This window comes from Panthera onca, chromosome F2 (genome assembly GCF_046562875.1).
Source record: "Panthera onca isolate mPanOnc1 chromosome F2, mPanOnc1 haplotype 2, whole genome shotgun sequence".
NCBI classification, from domain to species: domain Eukaryota; kingdom Metazoa; phylum Chordata; class Mammalia; order Carnivora; family Felidae; genus Panthera; species Panthera onca.
In genome coordinates this window covers 81,845,574-81,868,756 of record NC_138356.1, presented here as the reverse complement: position 1 = coordinate 81,868,756, position 23,183 = coordinate 81,845,574, and the positions used below count along the sequence as shown (strand labels likewise).

The 23,183-nt window shown below is 64.4% G+C and overlaps 2 protein-coding genes across 3 annotated transcripts in view; both read left to right on the top strand.

Moving 5' to 3' along the window:
• The window catches only part of LOC145712415 (maestro heat-like repeat family member 5), a 20,170-nt gene extending 7,282 nt beyond the window's left edge, over positions 1–12,888 (top strand). Inside the window, exons 6-22 of the mRNA XM_081792195.1 lie at positions 727–843; positions 1,229–1,348; positions 1,879–2,028; positions 2,135–2,254; positions 2,363–2,439; positions 2,864–2,999; positions 6,641–6,736; positions 7,224–7,328; positions 7,741–7,876; positions 7,955–8,049; positions 9,267–9,401; positions 10,175–10,329; positions 11,323–11,467; positions 11,791–11,975; positions 12,338–12,475; positions 12,668–12,779; positions 12,829–12,888. Coding sequence (XP_081648321.1) covers positions 727–843; positions 1,229–1,348; positions 1,879–2,028; positions 2,135–2,254; positions 2,363–2,439; positions 2,864–2,999; positions 6,641–6,736; positions 7,224–7,328; positions 7,741–7,876; positions 7,955–8,049; positions 9,267–9,401; positions 10,175–10,329; positions 11,323–11,467; positions 11,791–11,975; positions 12,338–12,475; positions 12,668–12,779; positions 12,829–12,888 — 2,082 coding nt within the window. The remainder of the gene's footprint in view (positions 1–726; positions 844–1,228; positions 1,349–1,878; positions 2,029–2,134; positions 2,255–2,362; positions 2,440–2,863; positions 3,000–6,640; positions 6,737–7,223; positions 7,329–7,740; positions 7,877–7,954; positions 8,050–9,266; positions 9,402–10,174; positions 10,330–11,322; positions 11,468–11,790; positions 11,976–12,337; positions 12,476–12,667; positions 12,780–12,828) is intronic.
• LOC132664694 (maestro heat-like repeat family member 5) lies at positions 12,691–23,183 on the top strand. Of its 2 annotated transcripts, none has more exons than XM_081792029.1 (8): positions 12,691–12,779; positions 13,023–13,165; positions 13,746–13,922; positions 14,695–14,850; positions 16,882–17,004; positions 22,399–22,459; positions 22,657–22,731; positions 23,014–23,183. In XM_081792029.1, the coding sequence occupies exons 2-8, from the start codon at positions 13,052–13,054 to the stop codon at positions 23,112–23,114; spliced, it is 807 nt and encodes a 268-aa protein (XP_081648155.1). In that variant the 5' UTR covers positions 12,691–12,779; positions 13,023–13,051; the 3' UTR covers positions 23,115–23,183. The 2 variants fall into 2 exon arrangements, with proteins under 2 accessions (XP_081648155.1, XP_078297682.2); XM_078441556.2 differs by having other exon boundaries at positions 22,357–22,459.

The window sequence follows — 23,183 nt, the reverse complement described above, 5'->3', positions numbered from 1 at the left end:
ACTTCGTGTTCGCTGAGCCCTGGCTCCCAGCCGGCCAGGCCCTCTTCCGGGCCCCAGGGACGCGGCCAGGGCAAGGATGGCAGGCTTGCGCTCTAGTGAGGGAGCCACGCTCGACAGTGGGGTCATCGGTGACAATCAGGAGTGCACTCTGTTCAAGTCGTGTTGCCCGATGTAGAAACTACACATTTTCATCGGGAGAAAGATAAAGGGGAATTCCGGAACACCCTGAACGCAGCCTCCGGCGTCCGCAGGAAGTGAGGCTGGGGGGCAGGGGGGTGCAGCTCTGCCCGGGACACCTGAGGTGGGCGGGAGGGGAGGTCTGCTGTGACCCTTCGGCCCTGCACAGGACGGCGCTCAGGCTCGGCTTGGGTGTGCCCGGGGCGGGGTGGGGGGGGTGGGAACCGCGGGAGCCTCCGGGGAAACCGAGGCACCGCAGCCCACACGGCGTCTGGGTACCGCCCTGCAGGACCCACGAAACTTGGCGCTCAGGGTCTGGCTGCAGCCCCAGGCGCGGTGAAGAAGCCGTTCGAGGTGGGCGGGGAGGGGGTGCTGCGGTGGCCCCCGCGCCTCCTGCGGCCTCAAGCAGACAGTGGGCGCAGCAGCCTGAGGCAGGAGCCGCGCAGCTCGGGAAGGTGCTCAGGACAAGCTCCGCGAATTCATTCGCCCCTCGCCCTGCGGTGGCGGCGCCCCTGTCCCCGTCCCACACCCCCTCCTCCCTCCCCCCAGACCTTCCTCTTCCACTTTTACGGGCTGATCCTCCGAGAGTGCGCCTGTGCGGACCTGGTGAGGAGGCACCTGGCCGGCCTCCTGGAGCTGTCCCACCAGTCGTCCGGCCAGCGGGAGGTGGGTGGCAGCCCTCGGCACCCCCGCCCCTCCGCCCCGCCCCCCGTGCCGCCCCACCCCCCGCGCGGACGTAGCTGCTTGACGGCAGATGGGCACCCCACCCTTCACGCCACGACCTGGTGGGGCTCCCGCGGCCCCCGGCGCTGTGCCGAGCGACAAGGGGCTGCGGTGCGGGTGCCGCCTGGAGGTGACCTCGGGCACCTGTCCGCGGCCGAGTCCTGGTTCCATCCCGCCCCGGCGGCCCCAGTGGGACACACGCCCTTCGGGGCAGGGGTGGGGCTCGCCCACCTTCCTTTGCGGGGCCCCCGGGAGGGTGGGGAGGAGACGGCGGGCCGCGTCCAGCACTGCCGCGTGGGGACGAGCTCACTGCGTCTCTGGCCCACAGGGCATTGCCGTGGCGGTCGGCATCGTGTCCTCCACGCACATGCAGGAGGTATGGGCCGCGCTGGAGCACGTGGGCCGCACCAGGTTCCTGAGGACTGTCTTCATGTCCTCAGACAGCCAGGTAGAGAGGGCAGTGTGGGGGCGGCAGGGGCCAGAGGGCCGGGATTGGTGCAGGCGTGCTCTGAGCCTCAGTTTGCTCGTTGGAAACGTGGGGGTGACCCCTGCCCTGCCCACCTTCCCGAGGGGCTGGTGTGTGGGTGTCAGACCTCCGTTCTTGCTGCGGCCGGGGAGTTTTGAGCCTTGTCCTTGGGGCCCCACACGGGATCCAGAGCCTCCGCCGGGTCTGACGGTCGGGAGCCGTGTGGCCTTGCCTTGATTTTCAGGTGGGGCGTGTGGCCTGGGTCCTGTGTGTCCACGTGTGCACCCACCCTGGGGGTTTACGTGGAGCATCTGTGCTTTGCTAGTCCTGGGCACCCCGCTGGGAAGAGACATGAGCGACAGAGACCCCTGGACGAGAAGCAGTACCTCCAGCCAGAGGGCGGGGAGCCCGGGGCCCGGGGCCACGGTCCCGAGGCGCACGCGGGGAGGGCCCTCCCGCGGAGGGCGGCGGGTAGAGAGCCGATTCCCCAGGGGCCACCACTCTGTCCGCAGCAGCCGGAGCCGGACACGCACTGGAGATGGGCCGGCAGCACCTCCCTGCTCTGCTACGGGCAGATGGCCGCGCACGCCGGGGCGCAGATCCTGCCCTGGGTGGACAACATCGTGTCCAGGATGGTGTACTACTTCTCCTGCAGCCACTATGTGAGCGCGGCCGTGCCCGGGGCGGCGGAGGGGGGGGGGGGTGGGTGGGCCGCGTGTCCTCTGCCGGGGCCGGCCCACTGACCCTCCCCGGACTCCGCACGGACAGGACAACATCCTGAAGACGAGCTTCCTTTCGGCGACCATCATGCTTTTGAAGGCTCTCAGGCAGAACAGCACCCCGAGCTACAAATTCTCTCAGATCCCAGAGCTCATCCAGTGCCTCCTGGTGAGCGATGCCTGCGGGGGCTCCCGGGGGCTCCCAGGGCCGCCAGCGGGACCAGGAGGCTGAACCGACCGGGCACTCTGACTCGCCCCCCCACCCCCCCCCTCCCAGCGCATCCTTCAGAAGGAGCCCAACTTCCTGGCCACCCTCTTCCGGGAGAAGATCATATTGGTCATCGTGGGACTGAGGTAACTCTCCTCGGGGTCCAGAACGAAGACAGGCCAAGGCATTGCGTGGGGGTGGGGGTCCACATGTGAGGAGACGGGATGTGAATAGGGGACCAGGAACACGGGGCTGGCCCTGCTGAGGCCACTCACCGTCAGCCTCGTCTCCTATCCAAGACGGGTCGTTCATGTTGACACAGACCGATGCCCAACCTGGTCACACACCAAATCCAGGCCTCAGTCACAACCTGAGCCTGACCCTGGGCCACACGCTGAACCTCGACCTTGACCCCGGTCACATTCTGGGCCCTGATCCTGGTGACACCCACTCGTAAATCTTAAGTTGTGTAGGCCTCTCCCCGCTGGGAATCCATTTCAGCCTGGTGTCTCATTCCTGAACCGTGGGCTCTTGTGAAAAAGTCCAGAATCTTCTCCGTGTTTCTTCCAGCAACCTGCGGCCCAGTCTCAAACCCATGGTCAAGTCCCAGATCCTGCACACCTGCCTGAAGAGCCTGTACACGCTCCCACCCACGGAGACGCTCAGGAGCAGTTTACCTCCGTTGGACGTGGCCCCGGACGTCACGGTGACTGCCTGTTCCTGTCTCTGGGTGCTGGGTTCCGGGTGCCGGGCCGGCCTGCCAAGCCCTGGCCGCGTGTGTGAGCGAGGGGAGCACCGGAGAGAGCTCGCCCGGCCTGGGTTTCTTCCCGGCTTCGCCACAGGCTGGTCTTGACCTTGGAGCCCGAGTCTTGAGTTCTGCCCTCAAGTGGGGCTCTGGTGTCCATGCCGCCCCCTGAGGTGCTGTGATTCAGATGGGACAAGGAAGTGACAGCACTCCACAGACGTGTGCCGCTTCCGGCTGCCTATTCAGCAGCTTCTGCTGCCCGAACAGGGCTAGCGTTTCTTCCTCGGGTGGGGCAGACAGAGCAGCTCGGATCCCCACCACTGGCAGGCCCAGCGTGGGGTCTCCTCCCAAGACCCTGCTCCCTACCTGGAACCCCCCGGTGGCCGGGGACACACACATGCACCCACATGCCACCGGCCAAGCTCCTGGGAGTCCCCCGTCAGCAAGAAACAGCAGGCCGGCGTGGAGACGAGCCACGGCAGGGACCTGAGCTGTGGCCAGGCTGGGCTCCCAGGGAGCAGACCGTGGGCCCAGAGTTGGGGGTACACTCTCAGGAGAGGCCCGGTGGGGAGCTGAGAGGGTGGGGTGGGGTCACAGGAGAAGCATACTCTGGTGCGGCTCGGGGAGGGCTCAGCCGATCCCCTGGGAAGCTCTGGTACCGAGGGAGCTCAATCGTGACATCAGCCGGCCCATCGCTGGCCCGTGGACAGCCCGCTTCGAGGGAGCGTGAGCTTGGAGGTCAAGTCCTGAGCGTCCAGCAGCCGGGAGTGGGTGCCTGGCCCCCGACTCTAACATCTAATTGGAGCCCTGTCCCAGGAAGGAGGGGCCAGGGCACCAGAGGGGAGGCCACGGGTCGTGACACATGACACGGGCGGGAGCTGGGTCTGGGTGACAGATTTAACAACCGAAGTGTCACTGCCACGCAAAACATGGCACTTTTCCAAGTGAGTGGTTCTACACGTTTTGACCTGGATTTGTGAAACTATCCTCAAAGCCAAGATGAACACGTTTATCACCCCCAAAGCCTCTGTGTGCCACCACGGGACTCCTCTTTGCTATTGTCATCATAGTTGGTATCTTGTAGAATTTCACGCAAGTGGGATTATGGGGGTTCTGCTTAGCTTTGCCTGGACGCTTCCCGATCAGACGACCTGGAGATTCGTCTACACTGCAGCCTGACGGACGGCTCATTCCTGGTTCCCGTGGCACGGTATCTGACTTTTCGGATGCCCACCGGGTGTCGATGTGCTCGCCGCACGAGGGGCACTGCTAGTCAGGCTGCTGTGCACACTTGTGTGCGGGTCTCTCTACAGGCCTGGATTCTGTTTTTTGGGTAAACACCCAGGACCGGACGTCTGGGCCATAAGGCAGGTGTGCGTTTAACTTGCCAAACTGCCTTCTAACCGGCTGTGCTGATTTGACTGCCACCAGCACGGACAAGAGCCCTGCTCCTCCCACATCCTTGTCAACACACGGTGTAGTCGGTCGTAAGCGCTGGCCATTCTCCTGGGTGTGCACTGGTGAGTGGTGGTTTCGGTGTTCGTGTCTCTACTGAGAGGAGCATCCCCTCGTGTGCTTTTGACCATCTTTGTATCTTTTTTTGGTGAGCTGTCTGTTCAAATCTTATGCCTCTTTAAAAAAAATTTTTTTTAATGTTTATTTTTGAGAGAGAGACAGAGCACGAGTGGGGGAGGGGCAGAGAGAGAGGGAGACACAGAATCCCAAGCAGGCTCCGAGCTGTCAGCACAGAGCCCGACGCGGGGCTCAAACCCACGGACGCAGGATCGTGACCTGAGCCGAAGTCGGACGCTTAACCGACTGAGCCACCCACGTGCCCCTCTCGTGTCCAATTTTTAAGTTGCATTATTTATTAGTTTCTAGAGTCCCTTTTAGAGTTGCTATGGGGGTCCTTTATCACACAGGTAGTCTGAACGTATTTTCTCCCGGTCCCCAGGCTTTCTTTTTGTCTTAATGGTCTTTTCCGAAGAGCGGAAGCTCTCGATTTTGAGGTTGTTCAATGTATCTGTTCTTTCCTTCGTGGGTTGTGATTTTGCTGTTGTATCCAGGAATTCTTTCCTTAGGCCAAGGCCGCAAGGATTTTTCTCTGCTTTCTTCTGGAAGTTTTACGGTCTTAGGTTTCACACTGAGGTCCGCGATAGGTTCTGAGCCAACTCTTATCTGCTGTAAGGAACGGCCTGAAGCTTAGCTCGTTGCGCATATACGGACACCTTGGTTGTTCAGGACCCATCCAGGTCCCAAGTTCGCCTCTGTCGAAAGCCGGCTGACTGCGTGTCTGTTTCCGTTTCTGCCTGTTTATTCTGTTCTGAGCCGTGTCTGCTGATGCCACAGTGATGTTGGTCCTGGTAGCTCCACAGGAAGGGGTGAAGGCCCCCAACTTGGGTCATCTTTTTCAAAGCTGTTTTCTGCTCTCCCGGGTTCTGTGTACCTCTGCGCAAATCGCAGAATGAGTGGCTCAACCTCGAGTGAACGGCACCCTGGGGTTTCGATTGGAGTTGCACCCAATCTACAGACCGACTTGGGGAAGACTGACACGTTAACACCGGTTTGTGTTGCGAGCTGGGCGCTGGCGCACCTCTCCGTTTAATTAGGTCGTCTTCAAACCCCCCAGCAGCGTTGGCCGGTTTTCCGTGTGCTCACCTCGGACGTCTTTTGTCAGAGCCTTTCCTCTATTTTCTTCTGATATTGCCAATGATATTTAAATTTTTAGCTTTCAGTTGCTCGTTGCTGGTTTATAGGAACACAATCGACTTTTTTCGTATGTTGACTTTGTGCCCGAACCCCCGCTACACCGCGTGTTAGCTTTTCAGAGCCTTCTGTAGATTCCACAGGGTTTTATACGTGACTTGTGTGAACAGTCTCCTTCTTTCTTGTCAACGGGGATGGTGCTGTGCTGTCGCCCTCCTACCCCACCGCCCTTGCCAGGACCCGCCGGTGGTGGGAACAGACACCGCGTTGTTCCTGATGTGATCAGGAATGCATCCGTCTTCGCCATCGAGTCTGCTGTTGCCGTGACTTGCTGTGGGTTCTCTGATGCTCTTAGTTAGGTGGAGAAAGTTCTCTGCTAGTCCTGCTTTTCGGACAGTGCTCATCGGGACGGATGTTGCATTTTGCCCACTGCTTTTGCTGGGTCTATGCAGATGATCAATTTTGATATGCTGTTTTCATTTTCACTCAGTTCAACGTACTTCCTGGTTTCAGCTTCAGTGCTGGGGGAATACGCCCAGGGGCGCCGTCTGAGGAGCCCTGGGCTGGGCAGCGTGCCCACAGCAGCATCGGGAGCTCACTGAACTCTGCCCCTGTTCTGGGAAATTAGGGGCAGATTCAACACCCTCAGCGGTTAGGACCTGAGGCCCGGCAGCCGGGAGGGCACTGTGTGTCCCCACCAGGGACCGAGTGGGGACCGGGCCTGGAGTGGACATTATAATCATTTCCGCAGGCCCCGCAGGGAAGGGTGACCGAGCCCTCACGGAGGCGAGTCCCAGGGCACCAGGGGAGAGATGGGCGAGGGTGTCGGCCAGGGAGGGCCACGGTGCTGGCGGGTCGCCCCCCGGGGAGTGACACCAGGCCAGCGGCCCCGCCAGGCGCTGTACCGGAAGTCGATGCAGGCACTGGACCTGCTGTTGCAGAGCCTCATCTCCGAGAACAAGAGTGTGGACGAGCTACGCTTCATCCTGCAGGTGAGGCTTGGGCTGGCGGGGGGCGGGGGGGGGGGGGGCGCACGACTGGGGCTCCGCCCACCCAGGGTGTGTCCCTCGGACACAAAGGCGGCCAGGTCGGCAGGTGTGCCCCAGGCCACTGACCCGGGGGCTCTCGTCAAGACAGGGGTGGGCGTTTCAGAACAGCCGAGGGCCCTGCGAGGAGAAGGTGACCCTGGCTCATCTCCGGGCACCGCCGTGGGCAGGGAGGAAGTCCCGGGGATGGTCCGCGGGCTCCCGCACAGCCGTGCAGACGTATGCCCTCAAACACCCTGGCTTCCCTCTGGGCGCAGACCCGGCCTCGCCCCGGGGAGCTGAGCCGGTGGCCGGGCACGGACGGGCGAGCCATCTGGTGGGCACGCCTGGCTGCGGCCGGCCCGCCATCGCTCCGCGTCCCAGCGGCCACGTCCGGGAGGGGAGGGTGGTTCCGTGCGCTGAGCCGGCCTCGGGCTCTCCTCTCCCATCGCAGCACATGGAGCTGTGGCTGAAGTCAGACAGCAGCCACGAGCGCCAGCGGGCGGTGCAGACCATCTTCCTGTTCCTCAAGTACGTGGTGGGCTACGTGGGGCTCACTGTGAGTCACCTCGCCCGGCACCCTCGGGAGGGCAGCCAGGAAGGTGGGCCTGAGCCCAGAGAGGGGCCGGGAGCCCCCGTGGCGCGGCTGCCTCCGTGCTGGGCACCCCGGCCCTCGTTCCTGATTCTCGCGGCCGTATTCACGGAGCGTCTCGGCTGCTAGGCACGGGGCTGGGGGGCAAGACGCAGGCCCCGGGGTGCCCCCGGTCCCGGGGCAGGGGTCACAGTTCAAAGAGGGCGGCGGGGGGAGCTCGATGGCCAGGCCGCCTCAGAGCAAAGACTTGAAGGAAGCGGGGAAGGGAGACCGGGTGGCGGGGGAGGCGGTCCCGCCGTGGGACGAGGGCCTGGGGGCGCCCTGCCCACGAGACACCTGGTGGCCGGGCCTGGCCTCGCTCACTGCCCGCCCCTCCCAGGAGGAGGCCACCCCCTCCATGCTGGGCCACCAGATAGGCCTGCTCATGCTGCTGTGGAGGGACGAGGAGCCCGTCACCCAGAGCCACGCCCACCAGTGCGTCTACCTCCTCCTGCAGCTTCTGACCCAGCAGAAGGGTGAGCTGGGAGCCCCCCACCTCAGGGGCGCTGGCCGCTTGGCCGCCCCAGGCCCCCTGACTCGGTGCCCCTCGCCAGGCAGCACGTCGAAGTTCATGTATTTGAATAAAATGAAGAACTTTGAAGCAAATGCCAGGAGGGAAACAGAAATGAAGTTCTACGACCTGGTGAAGGTGGGGCCCGAGCCACGCGCAGACCCAGGCTGTCCGGGAGTGGGGGCCTCTCCGGCCTCCACCTCCCTGCCCATTCTGCAACCTGCGCAGGGGAGCTGGGGGGCGGGTCAGGCGTAGCCGGGACGTGGATGCTCTCTTGCAGGGAAAGCACCCCATCACTCTGCCCCTTGAAATCTCGGCCTGCACCCTCCCGCCCGTGACTTGGAGGTGCGGCAGGGCCCCTCTGGAGCCCGGTCCTGAGGCTCTTGCTGACCTCTCCCTTCTCGGCCCCCACTCCTCTTGCGGCGTCACCCCTGGGGCCCCTCACTAGGGCGACAGCTGGGTTTGCCTGAGGCTGTCCCGCGCTCACTACTCGTGCACAGTCCCGGGCAAGCAGCATGCTGTCTGTCTCCCTCGTCCATCGCCTCTGCCCTCCCTCCCTGTGTGCGTCCTTCCCGGGCCGGCCCTCCCCTCAAGACGGACGGGGCATCAAAGCTTTGGGTTTGAGTCCAAGCTCTGCCTCAAACTGCGGGGCGGTCATTCAACCCTTCCGTGCCTCAGTTTCCCCACCTTCCAAGTGAGAGTCCCTCAGCCTGACCCCCTGCCTGCTCTCAGGACAGGCTGGGACAGGAGCAGCAAGGCCTCAACACCTCCGTGCAAAGGGTCGTCCCCTGGGAACCCCTCCTAGGGAGTTGGCCGCCTAGAAGCCTGTGGTCCTGGTGGGTTCCCTAGAAACAGAGCCTGGGACAGGAATTTCAGTGCAGTTTAGGGGACAGAGACTCACGCTCAGGAGGAAGGAGGAAGGGAAGCAAGCTGGGGATGGGAGGAGCCAAGAGGGGGGTGGTCTGTCTGACCCAGGGGAGCGTGGCAGCTTAAAGTGTCCCCCACCTCGAGGCAGGGGCTGGACCCTGTACCCCGAGTCAGTGACTGGCTGCGGGCTGCAGGGTGGAGGGGCACCTGACTGCCTGGGCACGACTGCTTGCTCCCACCATCCCCGGAGTGATCCTTCAGCCCTCGGCGGCCACACCACCCACCACTGAGGCAGGAGGGGCGGGGCCCCAGCAGCCTGGTGCGGGGGAGGGGACAAGTCTGCTCGCCTGGCATTTTTTCCACCTCTGAGTACGAGGAGCGCCCCCACCCCGGCCCTGTCTCCAACCCCGAAGCAGGAGGGGCTGGAGGGCTGAGGACCACCAGGGAGGGTGCCGCCTCGGCCTCTCACCGCAGCGCCCCCGGCCCAGGTGCTGGATGGGAACCTGACCATGGGCCAGCACACGCAGCTCGTCCTCACTCTCCTGCGAGGGCTCTGCAGCCACAACCACCTGCGCTGTGACCTGGCCTCGCAGTTGCCACCGTCTGCGGACCTCCCCACGGGAGTCGGGGGACCCGCTAAGGAAGGACTGGGGTGGGGGAGGCCGGCTGGCCCCGCGTGCACGCGGACGCACCCGTGTCTGTGCACACACGTCTTCACAGAGAGCGCCCGGGCCTGGAGGCCGTGGGTCCCGAGCTCAGTCCTAGCCATCCGCAGTCCACGGCCCGCCTCCCGCTCCCTGAAATAGCACAGCCCTGTTAGCAGGGCTGAGACCCAGCGATGCCCCAGGGCCCCTGGTTCACCCCTCCCGGCCGGTCGGGACCCTCAAGGTCCCAGAGCCCTGATAGCAACACCCTGCCTTGTTCATTCAACCCTAGTCAGGAGAGAAAAATTCCCTGCCCCCACCCCCTCCCCCACCTCCCTGGGGATTTAACTGCCTTTCGTGGGGCAAGGGGGCGTGGCCAACCTAGTTCACAGCCCACACAGGCAGGACCGTCTCTCAGGGGCTGCCAGGCCCATCAACCCTCCTGGCCGCTGGGGGTTGATCCTCACTTTTTCACAGGCACACAGGGAGATGGGGTGAGGCCGCGGGGACGGCGGGGCCACACCAGCTGTGAGCCACGGTGCCGCTTCCACCGCCGACCCCACCGGGTCCTGCACGTGTCCAGATGCCTCATCGTGGGGCAGGGATCACGTAGCGGTCAGGCTACCGGCTGAAGGCTGGCGAGGCCATCGGGATGCCTCACGGGGGAGGCAGACCCCGGCCCCAGCAGCGGACGGAGGCGGGAGCTGGGGGTGGCTCTGACGCCCCCTCCCGGTCTGCCCCTCCCTGCTCAGGTGGCTGAGATCCTGCAGGGCTTGTTCCAGGAGCTGCCCTCTATCATCTTCAAGAACACCCTGCAGACCGTGATGCAGGCCGTGTCAGTGTTGGGGACTCAGCACGCCCAGGAGACAGTCGAGGTGATACTGTCCCTGTGTCACCCCTCTGAGAGGTATGGCACCGGCACCCACGACCCAGAGGTGAACACCCATCCTTCCCCCGTGGTCTCCCCTCCCAGGCCACAGAATCCCTGGGCAGGCAGCGGCATGCACGACACTGGCCCTTCCAGTGAGAGAGACTCCACTCTCCTTCCCAGACTCCCGAACCACGGCCAGGGGGTCCCCGGAGGTGTTCCAGGCTGAGGGGTTAAGGTGGAGGCTCCATCAGTCCCCAGAGGGGGCTTTTGGCATGGGAGCGTCCCTCAGACCGGGAGAACCCCGAGAGACCAGCTGGCAGAGGGGCCAGAGGTCAGCTGGCCCCCAAACAGCCCCCTCCAGCTGCCCAGGGCCCCAGCACACACACGGGCCCCCTGCCCTTCCGGGGCCAATATTGGGTTTCCAGGCTGCACCGTGTGGACGTCATGAGCTCCAGCACCGTGATGCTGGGCCTGGCCTGTGAGTAGAGACCGTGTTCTAAGCAGCCTGAATGGTGTGTGTGTGTGTGTGTGTGTGTGTGTGTGTGTCCCCTGAAGTCTGAGGGCCACTGGAGCACCAGGGTGTCTCCACAGCGTCTCAGGGAGCACCGGCTTGTCACAGGCCCACAGCACCTTGGACAGGGAACAGAGCTCTGGGGGATGCAGGTCTGTGAGCCCCAGGGAGACACGCCCAGTGCAGACCCACTTTGCCCGCTTTGCCTGAGGGGTGAGCCCCCACCCCCACAAGCTAGGGGGAAGACGGGGGCTCTGTTTGGGGTCACGTGGCAAAGGAGTGCGGGAAAGCGGGAATCAGCACCGACATCAGGGAAAGCTAGCCTGTCCTGTGCTCGGGGCTTCGAGCGGGGGCCCCATCCGCATACAGCCTCCTGGACCCCGCGGATGGAAGGGCTCACCGTCCCTGGGGGGCCGGGCCATCTCAGGCCATCCTGCTGTCCCGAGGGTCACGTCCCGCCCACCCCTCCACCCTGCATGGCCAGCCACCTGGAGGCACTGGGCCCCCTGCCTCCCCAGACAGGTCATACCCCTGTGGAAGGCCCTAGCCAGCAACACCCAGCTGGCCCGCAAGGTCCTCACCCTGCTCTACATGAAGCTGAGGCTGCGACCCCCCAAAGAGCTCGTCAGGTTCACCCAGCAGGCGGAGCTCATCTCCCTGCTGGTGAGCAGGACCCCCCCGCATGCCCACCCGGGCCCCCCGCCCCCACAACCGCGCTGTCATCCAGGGGCCCTGCGGGATGCCTGGCTGAGCCGGCAGGTAGAGGGTCTCGGCAGGAGTAGCCGAGGCCTCTTGACTGCTGAGTGGCCAGCAGAGCGGGGCCAGCGCCCCCGGGAGTGTCCCGGCCCGAGGCAGGCATAGGCGGCAGGGGCCTGGGCCCGGTGGGGGGGGGGGGGCGCCCTTGCTTGTGACTCCCCACTCCTCTGCTCACTGGAGCCGGCCCTGGAGAGTCGCCCATCTGAGTCCCGCTCTGTCGCCCGCCGCAGGCCCTGGGTACCATTTATGAGCTCCTGTACACCCAGGAGTACAAGGCCACGGTGCGCTGGGCCTTCGCAGGGGTCCTCGTGGGCCTGCTCACGCAGCTCCATTACCTGTTTGAGCTGGATGTGGTGGACGGCATCTCAGACTACCAGGAGGATGTCCTAGACGGGAAGCCCCTCAGCCCCTGCAGGTGACATTTGTGATGGGCCTCGGCGCCCAGCCCCCTGGGGAACCCCAACCGTGCCCTCTTTGGGGTTCCTTCCACATACCCACGGAACCCCTGGCGGGCACCAGGCCCTGGGCTAAGTGCTAGGGACCCGGAAAGGAATGCACTCTGGCCCCACCTGGAGGCTTTCAGTCCCGAGTAGGGAGCAGGGGGCACAGCCACCAAAAGCCAGCGGGAGTGAGAATCCTGGGGCAGAGCAGGCTTAGAAGGTGACAGCTCACCGGGGCCCAGATGGGAGAGGAGGTCGCCGATGACCTTACGGTCCAGGCAGAGAGCCCAGCCCCGAGCCCCGACTCACCTCTCCGCACACCCCCACCTGCCCCTAGGACATGCCTGGAGGCCCTGAAGGGTCTCTTCTGGACCACCAACTACTGGGAGGTGTTTGCCTACCTCAAGCTGCTGAGAGGCTGGGAGCTCTTTGAGCACATGGAAACCTACACCGAGGGGGTGACCCTCTTGGCTAGGTGCGCACAGCCTGGTGGGGGGGGAGGGTGGTGCTGGCCCCAGAGAGCATTCCTCATGGGAAGGCTACACCCCATACTGGGAGCTGGGCTCCAGACTCAGTTGCCTGGGCCACCTCCCCGAGTGAGCAGGGGGTTATGGGGGCCAAGGATGGAGACCTCAGGGCCCCCGTGCCTGCCTCTCTCATCTGACAGGGCCATGGCCCACTATGACTGTGAGGTCAAGGCCGTCTTGGGACAGGCGGTCATCTCCCTGAAGAGCTCTGAGGAACGGGACAACATCGTGGCCATCCTCATCATCGCGGAGGTCAGCCCCTCCCCGGCCCCGCCCTGCCCCTGCCCCTGCCCCTCACCAGCGTCCTCGGGCCCTTAGGAAGCTCCGAGAATTGGACTTCCGCTCCAACCCTCCCACGTAAAGGTATCCTAACTTCTGCCTTCCGTGTCAGACCTGCTTGCTCTCTGGAAGTGCTTCCTTACGTCTAACCCCACTATCTCATGCTGCGCCACAGGCCCATTTTCCCTGGTAGCTGACTGTGCCAACACTACTCAGTTTCTCAACAGCCACGAGCTCACCAAGACATGTCTCGGAGAACCGTGGACAACTTCCTGAGCCTGGGCCTGAACAACCCCAACCAGCTGGTGCGGGCCATGAGCCTGAAGGGCCTCAGCAGTGCCCTGAGGCATCCTGAGAAGGTGAGAGCAGGGGCTGCTCGCTCCTATCCCAGGAAGACTTCAGGGAGGAGGAGGCATGTGAGAAGAGCCTCCACGGCAGGTCAGATTGGAAGGGGTGGGTGGGGAAGGCAGGGCAGGCCAAGGCAGGAGAGGGGGGGAACGTTTGGGGAACGTTTGGGGAACGGTGCTGCGTTGCATGTGGTGGGGATCCTAGAATTTCAGGGCTGGAGGGGGCTCTGAGGTCTGCGACTTTGGCCTCCTTTCTAGTAGGGGTCTCTTACCCGACAGCACACCTGCTAGGTGGTCCCGTTCATGCGCCACCCGTCACATAGAGGACGGGCACCTGGCTGGGTGTGGATGCACGTCCTCCTTCTGCCCTTTAGGCCTTCCAGAACAAGTCCATGCCGCACGGTGCAGGCCGGGGGCGGGGGGGCTGGGGCTGAGGCCCCTGCGGATTGTTAAAGGAGGCAGTGCGGGCAGGGAGCGGCAGCCACGGCCCCGCCGAGTTGCCGACACCCCTAGAATAGAAACGGTGGTGAAGTCGGGAAGGGCACTTTCCAGGGAGCGGGGCAGGCCCGGGAGTGGCTGCGTCCGCCCGCAGGTGATGCTGCTCCGGAACCGGCTGGCCGGGCTGCTGGACGGCTTCGTGGGGCCCGAGCCCAAGGACGTCATGGGCCTGATGGAAATCCTGGGCGACATCCTGCACCGCCTGGGGACCCAGGGCGTCGGCGCCACCAGCCTCAGGATAGCCCAGCACCTGCTGCAGCTGTTCGACGATGTGAGGCGCGCGGCGGCGGCGCAGCTCCTCGCTTGAGCCCGCCAATCCCTGCAGCCGCGGCTGCCACCCCAGCCAATCCGAGCAGCCGAGGCCGCTTCCTCCCCCCCCACCCCTTCCCACCCCCGGGGCTTGTGGGTAAAGTCCTGTGGACCTGGGCGGGAGCCTGGCCCCAAGGAAGGTAGGTTCTGGGAGACCCCTGGGCCGCCTCAGAAATGACCTTGCCCAAGCCTCGTGCTCCCCCACGCGGAGGGCGCGGGCCGCGGCCAGGAGAGCAAGGATGGGCGGGGGGCGGCAAGGCGGCGCAGGCCCGTGGTGCAGATGCAGGGGCTGGTTCGCAGCCTCGAGGCGTCTTCATCGCCCCCCTCCCCCCCGCCCCCCAGCACAAAGCCCGAGGCCTCTTGCTGGGTCTCAGAGCTCAAAGTGACCGGTCTGGCCGCAGGGTGCGCCTGGTCCGCCCGGGAGAGGGGGTGAGGTCGCTGTGGCCGAGAAAGGGGTTGGCCGCAGCCACCGGAGGGGGTGGCAGGAGGAGAAGGCGCCCCAGCTGCCCAGAAGGCTGGGTTGTGCGTGCCAGTGGGCGGCCCGGGCAGCAAGGTGGGTGCGGTGGAGGGGCGCAGCGGACGGTCCCAGAGCTGGAGAGGGCGGGGGTCGGCGTCAGGGCGCATTGGCCACCGCAGGTCCCTGGGCCGGAAGAAGGGTGAGAGATGGGCGGTGGCTGGCAGATTGGGGGGCGGCGGGGGGCCGCCCTGCGGCTGAGGGCTCTACCTGCCGGCAGGAACAGGCCGACGTGCGCGGAGGGGCCATCCTCCTGTACGGAGACGTGCTCTACAGCGGCGGCAAGAAGTACCAGCAGGCACTCAAGAATCACGCTTTCCAGGCCCTGGTGCCACTGCTTTTCCACCTGGCCGACTCCTGCCCCAACGTGGTCATGGTGAGTGGCCCCCCCGCCTTGCAGGCGACAGGCGCAGGGAAGGAGAGGGCCCGTCCCAGGTGGCACGGCCCTCACCTCTACGTTCTCCCCCCAGTCTAGGAGCCCGCGAAGCACCCCCCACCCGACACACACACACACACACACACACACACACACACACACACACGCAGTCAGCCTCAGGAGCCTGGAGTTTGGGGCCCTTCTCGCTCCCCGCTCTCCCCAGGGCCTAGTGCAGACCGTGCCCCCCTCAAGGGCACTGCCCCCAGGGAGGCACCGTGTCTGACTCCCACAGAGGACCCATAGGGTGACCCTGGAGCTCCCAGCCATTTCAAGGCCCCAGGTTTCCCAGATCATCCGTTTGAGCGGCCCCTCTGGTCTCGGGGAATGCCCCTTCCGCCCTCTACACTGGGAACGCCTGCTTCTCGCCTGAGACCCCATCCAAGTGCCCCTCTCCCCCACTCAGGGAAGCTTTCCTGGCCTCCACCCCTCAGCAGCGTTCTGCTGGCCCTGGGTCCCCATCCCTGGGTCTCAGCTCTCACTGTGGTCACCTAACAGCCTGGCCCGGCCAAGTAGGCCCTGCCTGCTGCCCTCTTGATCGTGGCCACCTCCTTCTCTCCAGCCCCTCCTGGGGCCCTTGGGAAACTGCCTGAATTCCTGCTTCCTTCTCACAAAGGGACTTCCTTCAGTCCCAGGGCTTCTCTCTGCCCCTGCCCCAGACCCACCAGACCCCGGAGCCCTCCGGACCCATCACTGGTGGTGTGATGGGCTGGGAACCCCTCAAGCCTGGGAGAGGGTCCGCATCAGGTCTGGGTCTGCACAGCCAGACAGCAGCCCGGAGCCTGGCACGGGGCAGCTGCTAAGTGAATGTGCAGCTAAATGAAGGGGTGAACGGAAGGGTGGATGGGAGACCAGTAGAAGGCAGGGGTGTCGCCAGGTTGGGGGGGGGGGCTAGAGGGGTGCAGCTGGAAGTTCAGAGGAGAGTGTCAAAGAAACCAGGAGAGGCTGCCTGGGGGAGGCCGGCCTACTCAGTCTCACAAGCTGTAGTCTTAGGATAAGTGGCCCAGAGGCCAGGGGCCTCTGAGTGAGGGGGGCGGTGCATTCTGTGAGCTAATGGGAACACAGGAAGTTGAGGGCAGGCCTGGGCCTGGGGTTGGGTCGGAGGGTCCTCCTGTGATCAGGGTCTCGTCCTAGATGCTGAAAAACAGGTGCTCCCCCCCTCTGGAGCACAGTCTCCTGGGGACAGAGGCGTGGTCGACTCAGGAGGAGGTTGAGGGCTTTGGAGTGAAAACCAGGTGGGCCGATCCCCCCTCAACTCAGCAAGGGAGGGAGAGGTCAGCTCGGGGACCGGCCCGTCTCGGCTCAGGTCACCGCCACCAAGTGCCGCGGACAGGGCTGCTGGTCAAGGGTGTGGCAGGCTGGTCCCCTCTGGCCTTTCTCCTGGGCACATGGATGGCGTCTTCTCCCCGTGTCCTCACGTGGTCGTCCCCCTGTCTGTGTGTCCAGATTCCCCTCCTGGTAAGGACACCAGACAGCTTGCCCTAGGGCCACCCAGGGACCTGATTACCTCACCTCTGTTGAGACCGTGTCTCTGGACAGTCACAGCCTGAGGTCCTGGGGGTGATTTCCGCTCATTGTGGGTGGTACAGGGACCCTTTAAAGGAGTTCTGAGACTAGAGGCGGGGCTGTTGGGTACTGGTGAGTGAGGGACCGGCCTTCCTCCCCTGGGTGCCTGTCCCCCGGCCCTTGAGAGACTCCCTCATCAGGAAGGAAGCCTGGGTGGCCAGGGTGACCACTGGCCTCTCGAGTTTTCGTGTGAATTAGAGCACGGCACCCACGGGGCTTGCGGGGGTGAAGACACGCCCCCTCCGGGGTGTGAGCAGGCTACACGGCCAGGGCGTGGCTGTGAGCAGCGTCCTTGCCGGGCGGGGCTGGGGCCCTCGGTGCCTCCGGGCCACTTGTCCTGCGGTCTCTGCCCGGGAGGGTGTGGATGCGGAGGGAGGTGACCCGTCTGTCTTTGCGTGGCGCCCACAGAAAACAAAGCTGACCTTCCTGCGGTGTGCCATCCTGCTGAAATGGGAGTTCCGGAAGGAGCTGTTTGAGAAGCTGGCATGGGGTCGTGGCCTCAGCGCCGAGAACGACGTTTTCATCTACACGGTAAGGTGTCAGCACCCTCCCGGATGAGGGGCAGGGAGGCCGGGGAGGTGGACGGGGGCCGTGCGCAGTGAGGGTCCTCACCCCCAGCACCCAGAGGGGGACGGGCTTGATATAGGAACCCTCTTGGGTGGCATCTGACTCGGTCCTGCGGGTGTTGGTTAGAGGCCCGCTCCGTGCTGGGCTGGCCCCTTCAGCCTCCCTCAGTGGGCCCCCTCTGTCAGTAACCGAGCTGGGGGCCTCCAGGGCCACGTGGGGACCACCCCACCTGGACGGGGAAGCCCTACCTGGAGGCAGTTCCCATGGCCGCTGCGGAGGGGCCTTTGGGGAGCGTAGCGCCCACTGATGTCCCAGTGCAGACATGGGGAGGGCCCCGTAGCTCTGGGAACCCGGGAGTGGCCACACCGGGACCCCACGGACGTTCTTGGGCCCACACGCCTTGCTGAGGATTCGTGTGAGGAGACGCGTGTGCGTGGGGCGGGTGAGCAAGAAACCACAGCTCTGATTTCTGGTGATCCGTTTATTTCTGAGTCCAGACCCTCAGAGCCCGGCTGGGACCCCTCCCCAGCGCTCGGGGACCGCGGTCCCCATCCCGGGCTTTTCTCCAGCTGGTGGCAGGCAGGCTGGCGCCCCGGGCCACACTGATCTGGTCGAGGTGGGCGGGGCTTGGGGGTCCCCGCCGCGGCTGGGAGACGGCAGACGTTTCCTGAGAAGCGGGGAAGGCTACGGTCTGGGGGTGAAGGTGCCCGGAGAAAGGGAGGGGGGCTTCTCAGGGTCCGGAGGGCAGTGACTTCGGTAGGCGCCACCTTGCTGGGGAGCCGGCGGGGCCTCCGTGCCGAGCGCTTTGCCCGCCGCGTGCCGGTGGTGTTTTTTGTGCGAACGAGGAATTCTCCGCAGGCTCCAGCCGTGGGTCCTTGGCCAGTTGTTTGTACCGTAATTGCTGTTGCCCAGTCTGTGACTTCTTGCACTTTGCTTACTGTGTCTCTGCTGGTGCGGAAGTTTCGTGGCCGGGCGTGTTACTTTCCCACGGTCTGTGCTCGGGTCTGAGGAGAAACCCCTCCCCGCCCTGGAGCCGCACTGGTGCCGGGAGGGGCGCGGTGTGGCTGTGACCTTCCACCAGCTGCAATGCCCAGCTCCCTGCCCGCGGGAAACTGCGTGCAGCGCTTCTGGGCATTAGGCTGTCCCCCGTGGTTGATGACGGTGACGCGTCACCCAAGGCACAGGCCGCGGGCACCCGCGGGGCTGCCGCACTTGACCCTCGTGGCTGTGATCGGGGCTCAGCATCTGTGTCCCTAGGATGCGTTCAGGAGACAGACGTCACAGCGATTTGAGCAGGGGAGGTTAACGTGAGGGGTGGTTAACCAACCGCTGCAGGGCCTGGGGGCTGCGGGGGGCTGGCCGGTTTGCGGGGGAGCCAACTCTGAAGGCCGCGGGACCGCAGGGACGGCGCGTGGACGGGAGTACGTGATGTCGCATGTCCCAGCGTAGTGGAGGAGAGCCCCTGCCCCAGGCCAGGAGGACCCCCATCCCCAGAGCCGAGGGCATGGCTACGCCCCTGCGTGGCAGAGAAGCTGGTGTGGCACAGAGCCGAGCCTGCCGAGATGCCGGGACAGGTGCCACACGGGGAGGGGGTCACAGGAGACCGGCTGTGAAACGGCCCGGGGGGTGGGGGAGGAGTCCCGGGGGTGCCCGTGGGATCGAGGGCAGGAGCCCCTCCTGTGTCCCCACGCTGCCCCCGTGCCCTCGTGCCAGCTGGCGAGGGTGACACTGGGGCCCAGGTCCGCTTTTACAGAGTGCACAGCAGGGGTGAATTTGGAGCTGGGAGGGGAGAGAACGTTCCAGTGGGCGCCAGGGCCTCCGCCTCGGGTGTGTGGCCCGGGCTGGGCTTCCTGCTCTTGTCATTTTGGGTTGCGGGTCTCTCTCTGTGTACATCTGTCAGAGACCTTTGTGCCGCCGCGGGGCGGATGTTACAGTGACATCCCGTCTCTGAGGTGTCGTGGGTGCGGGCGGCCCGAGTCCGGCCCCAGGGCCTCGTGCGGCTCCAGGCCGTAGCTGAGGCTTTTCAAGGAACTCGTCTTTTCTCTTGCTCCTAAATCAGGCCCGGGGTGGGGGAGGGAGAGACTCCCTTTTGGTGTCCCTGTGCCTTCCCTTGGGGTCCTTCCGGTCTGGTTCCCGAGGTGCGTGGGTGATGTCAGGTCCCCCCCTGCCTCTGGCATCCTGGGCGTGAGGTTGGTCTTTCCTTCCACGGAGACATCTCGGGCGCCCGGACTCGATGCCCACCTCAGCCCGTGTGCAGGCACAGCGGGGCCACCTGTCACGTGCTTGTGGTTCCGGTCTTGTCCTGCCTGCTTTTGCCCTTGGGGACTTGTGTTTAGCTCGTTGCTGAGGAGAGCGCGTCGAGAGGTCTGTGCTTGCCACCGGTGTCTCAGTACCTAGTTGACCGATCTGACCAATTTATTTTTTTTAACGTTTACTTAATTTTGGGAGAGAGAGAGTGCGATCAGGGGAGGGGCAGAGAGAGAGGGAGACAGAATCGGAAGCAGGCTCCAGGCTCCCGGCTGTCAGCACAGAGCCCGACACGGGGCTCGAACTCAAGAACGGTAGGATCATTACCTGAGCTGAAGTCAGACGTTTAACCGACCGGGCCACCCGGGTTCCCCTGATTTTACCAATTTCTTAAACACTCCGTCTGTTAGAGTATGAGACCGTCAACTTTATTGAGTTACACTCACAGGTTTAACCAAGTACGTTTCCCTCAAACATTTATTTTTCTGTGGGTTTCAGACCCATTGAAATGGCTCTGAGCCCCCACTAGCAGCCTCGCTGTGACAGGGGTCCCGGGGACGGCTCAGGCGCCGGGGGAGCGCGGAGACCGTGGGCACGTGCGTCCTCCCCGCCTTCCGTTCTGGGCCCCCCTCCCGCTCTTCTCACGTGGACTTTCCTGGCTTTGCACATTTTTCCCGTTTTCCCACCTTCCAGGAGTTGGAGTTTTAGGAAGCAGTTGCCGCCTCGGCTGGCAGGGGCTCAGGACGCCCCTAGTCGGGCAGCGCGGCTGGGCTTGCTGGTGGCAGGGGCTCCTCCCGCAGTGACTGTCCTCTGCCCCGGCCTGCTGCCTTTGGGCCGCTCGCTGCCCCGTATGGTTTCCTTTCCACGTGGCAGCTTGGTTCCCGGAAGCCTCACGTGAGGTCGCTCACGGCTGGCGCTCCTTCCCGTCATCCCGATACTTCCAGTCCGTCAGCTTTGCTAGGAGCCCCTTCTTCTGGAATTTTCTAAGAGTTGAGACGTGTGGATTAGGGCTTCTCCAGTCCCGATGCTCCCAGCCCTCCCCGGGGACGTCTTCGTGCCCCATTGTGGGGTGTGCCATTGAGCCCTGCCCACCCCCACCCCCGCCAGCTGACCTCGGCCACCGGTCGCCTTGAGCCCCGGGCCCCCTGGGCCACGTGGGCCACGTGATGTGCTCATAGCTCTGCCTTCCCTCCATCCCGATTCCCCGTATGGGCCCAGGCTCACGGCCAGGCCTTCTTTTCAGCAATCGCAGAGAAAAGAAACAAAACGCCGGTATTTAAGTGCTCCCTCGCTTTTCAACACCGAAGTTAAATCTATTATAGTTTCCTTTCTTTTACAGAAACCTCCTTCCTGTTTTCTTTTTGCTGACTCCTGCCTCTGGAGTAGTGCCGCGAGTTGATGGCCTGCTGGGTCCCCCAAGGCCCCCGTGCCACGGTTCCGCGAGCCTCACCCACAGACGTTGCTGTCTCCCGGCTCTGCAAGCCAGCGGCCTGTGGCACGGTGCTGGCCAGGCCACGGCCCCTCCCAGGCCCCTCTCCCGGGCCCCGCGCTGCCCTGGCTTCGAGTGTCACTGCGCCCGAGGTGCTCTCTCTGCACGCTGGCACCTCCCCTCCTAAGGCACCACCTGTAACGCGTCAGGGCCACTGGGGGACCCCATTTCACCGCATTGCCTCCAGAGGCCCCATCTCCGAGTGTTGTCCCATCCTGAGGTCTGGGGCGTTAGGAATCAACATATCTTTTTTGGGAGAGGCGGTCCAGCCGGTCCCTCAGCTCACGAAGGACCCCGCTCCTTCCAGGGAGGCACCGTTACCACTGCTGGTGTCATTGCTTTTATTGTTCAGACTGTCACACCTGGCCTGTCTTGAACTTGAATCCTGTTTCCTGTGAGCTCTGTCCCTGGACTCTCTGTCCATAGGCATCCTTGTTTCTGACAGCATTAGAATGTTCCAGGCCCTTCCTAGTGCCTGTTCTCTCCAGGGATCAGCCGCCTCCAGGAAGTCCTGGTGTCTGAGTGGAAAAGGGTGTGAGAGCCCAGAGTGCGTCTCAGGGGGCTCGGAGCTCTGGAGGTGGTCCCAGAACAGGCACAGAGCAGGAAGGCGGTTGTCTTTTTAAGGTCACGAGCTGACGGCCAAAACCCCAGAATGTGGGTTTGCGACAAGAAGGCACAGGCGATCACGGTGGTTGGGGATGGCGGGGGTGAGGGGCTGGGACCTCAGGCCGCCCGGTGCCTGAACCTGGACCTCCCACCTGCAGTGTTGGTCTGACGTTTGTGGAGGGAAGCTGGTGTGGGCGGAAACGCAGCTCCGAGGGTCAGCCCGGCCAGGGCGCAGCCAGAGAGAGGACGGCCAGGCCGGGCAGGGGTGACCTGAAGCGGGCGCCCCTCGGGGGAGCACGGCCTGGCGCCACAGTGGCCAAGGGTCCCTGCGGGAAGTGGGGGCACCAGGGTGGCCTGGGGGCTGAGGCGAGGGGGCCGACGTTCTTGTCATGCAGGTGGCAGAAAAGCCGGTTCCAGCAGGCTTAGACGGTAAAATAAACCGGTTTATAATCCTGCAAAGGCCCAGAGGGTGCTGCCACAAAGCAGCTTGGGCCAGCAGTGGAGACGAGCAGCCCGGGCTACGTCCGTCCCCTGCCCCACGTCCTTAGATTGGTCTTATCCTCGGTCCAGGGGCCGTCCCGTCCTGAGCCCGCTGTCCCCTCCTAGAGCAGCCGCACACCCCGCGTGTCCACAGCACAAGCCCAGGGGAGCGAGCGAGGGCGGCAAGAGAGGCTGGGCTCCAGTCCTGGTGCAGAAGAGCCCAGCAGACCTCCCTGCCTCCTCTTGGCTCTGACTGGCCCTGGGTCTGTTGCTGAAGCTGGGGAGGGTGGGGGGGGGGAGGGGCCGGGGAGGCCTCCCGGAGGACGTGCCGGGGAGACGTGACAGAGTGCAGGGTCCCAGGTGCCTTGACACAGGCCCCAGTGCGAGGTGGGATGGGGGGGCGTCATGGGTCTTGGGACTGCAGGGCTGGCAGGGGGCCTCGGGCGGAGCGGCGTTACAGGGAGCCGGGGGGCCCGTCTCTTCCCCCTCCCCAGGTGGAGAGCAACCTTGGCAACTACCACCAGTTTCTCATGCAGGCGTTGACTTACCTGAGCAGCCCCGACAGGAACCTGAAGCAGGCGGCCATGAAGTTCATCGGTGGGTGCTGGCCCCTGGTCTTGTGCTCCGCCCACCGTGCCCACCCAGCCCCCACCACTCAGAGCCCAGAGCTGCCCCCGGGAGGGCCGGGCTCCCGTGTCCGGGGGTCGGTGGGCCGGTCTCCTGTCGGGGCCAAGCTGGCCTCCCCCAGGGGCCAGGGAGGCGCCCGGGCCCACCGCCCTCCGTCCCTGGTGCAGGGGGGATGCTGCAGGACTACTTTCCCGACCTCTGCATCTGTCTGAGGAAGGCCGACGTGAGGACCCTCAGGAAACGTGAGCCCTGGCCCAGCACAGGGGCCTCTTTGTTCCCCAGCTCTTCAGAAGGCCCCTTAGCCGGCCTGTCCCCAGAACAGGGCATCGTCTCCTCCTTGAGACTCGGTTCCAGGACAGGGCTGTGCCCCCCTCCCCACATACACCCCACGGGGCTCCTGGGACGGCTGTGCACCTCCCCCTGGACCCCCCTCCTTCAGCTCCCGCAGCAGACTGCCCCCTGCCCTCCCCTGCCCCGGGGCGGGGGGGGGGGGCGTGTGTCAGACCCGGGGGGTCTCTGTGCAGACTTGGAGATCCTGAAGCAGGACCCGGACTCCATGAGCCGCAGATTCTACAGCAGCTTCCTGGAGGACATCTGGGAGCTGTCCCAGTACGTGATCCACTGAACCGTGGCTCGATGTCGTGCTGGTTCCCGGCGTGTGTTTGACGTTCTCTATTAAATGTGACAGAGTTCC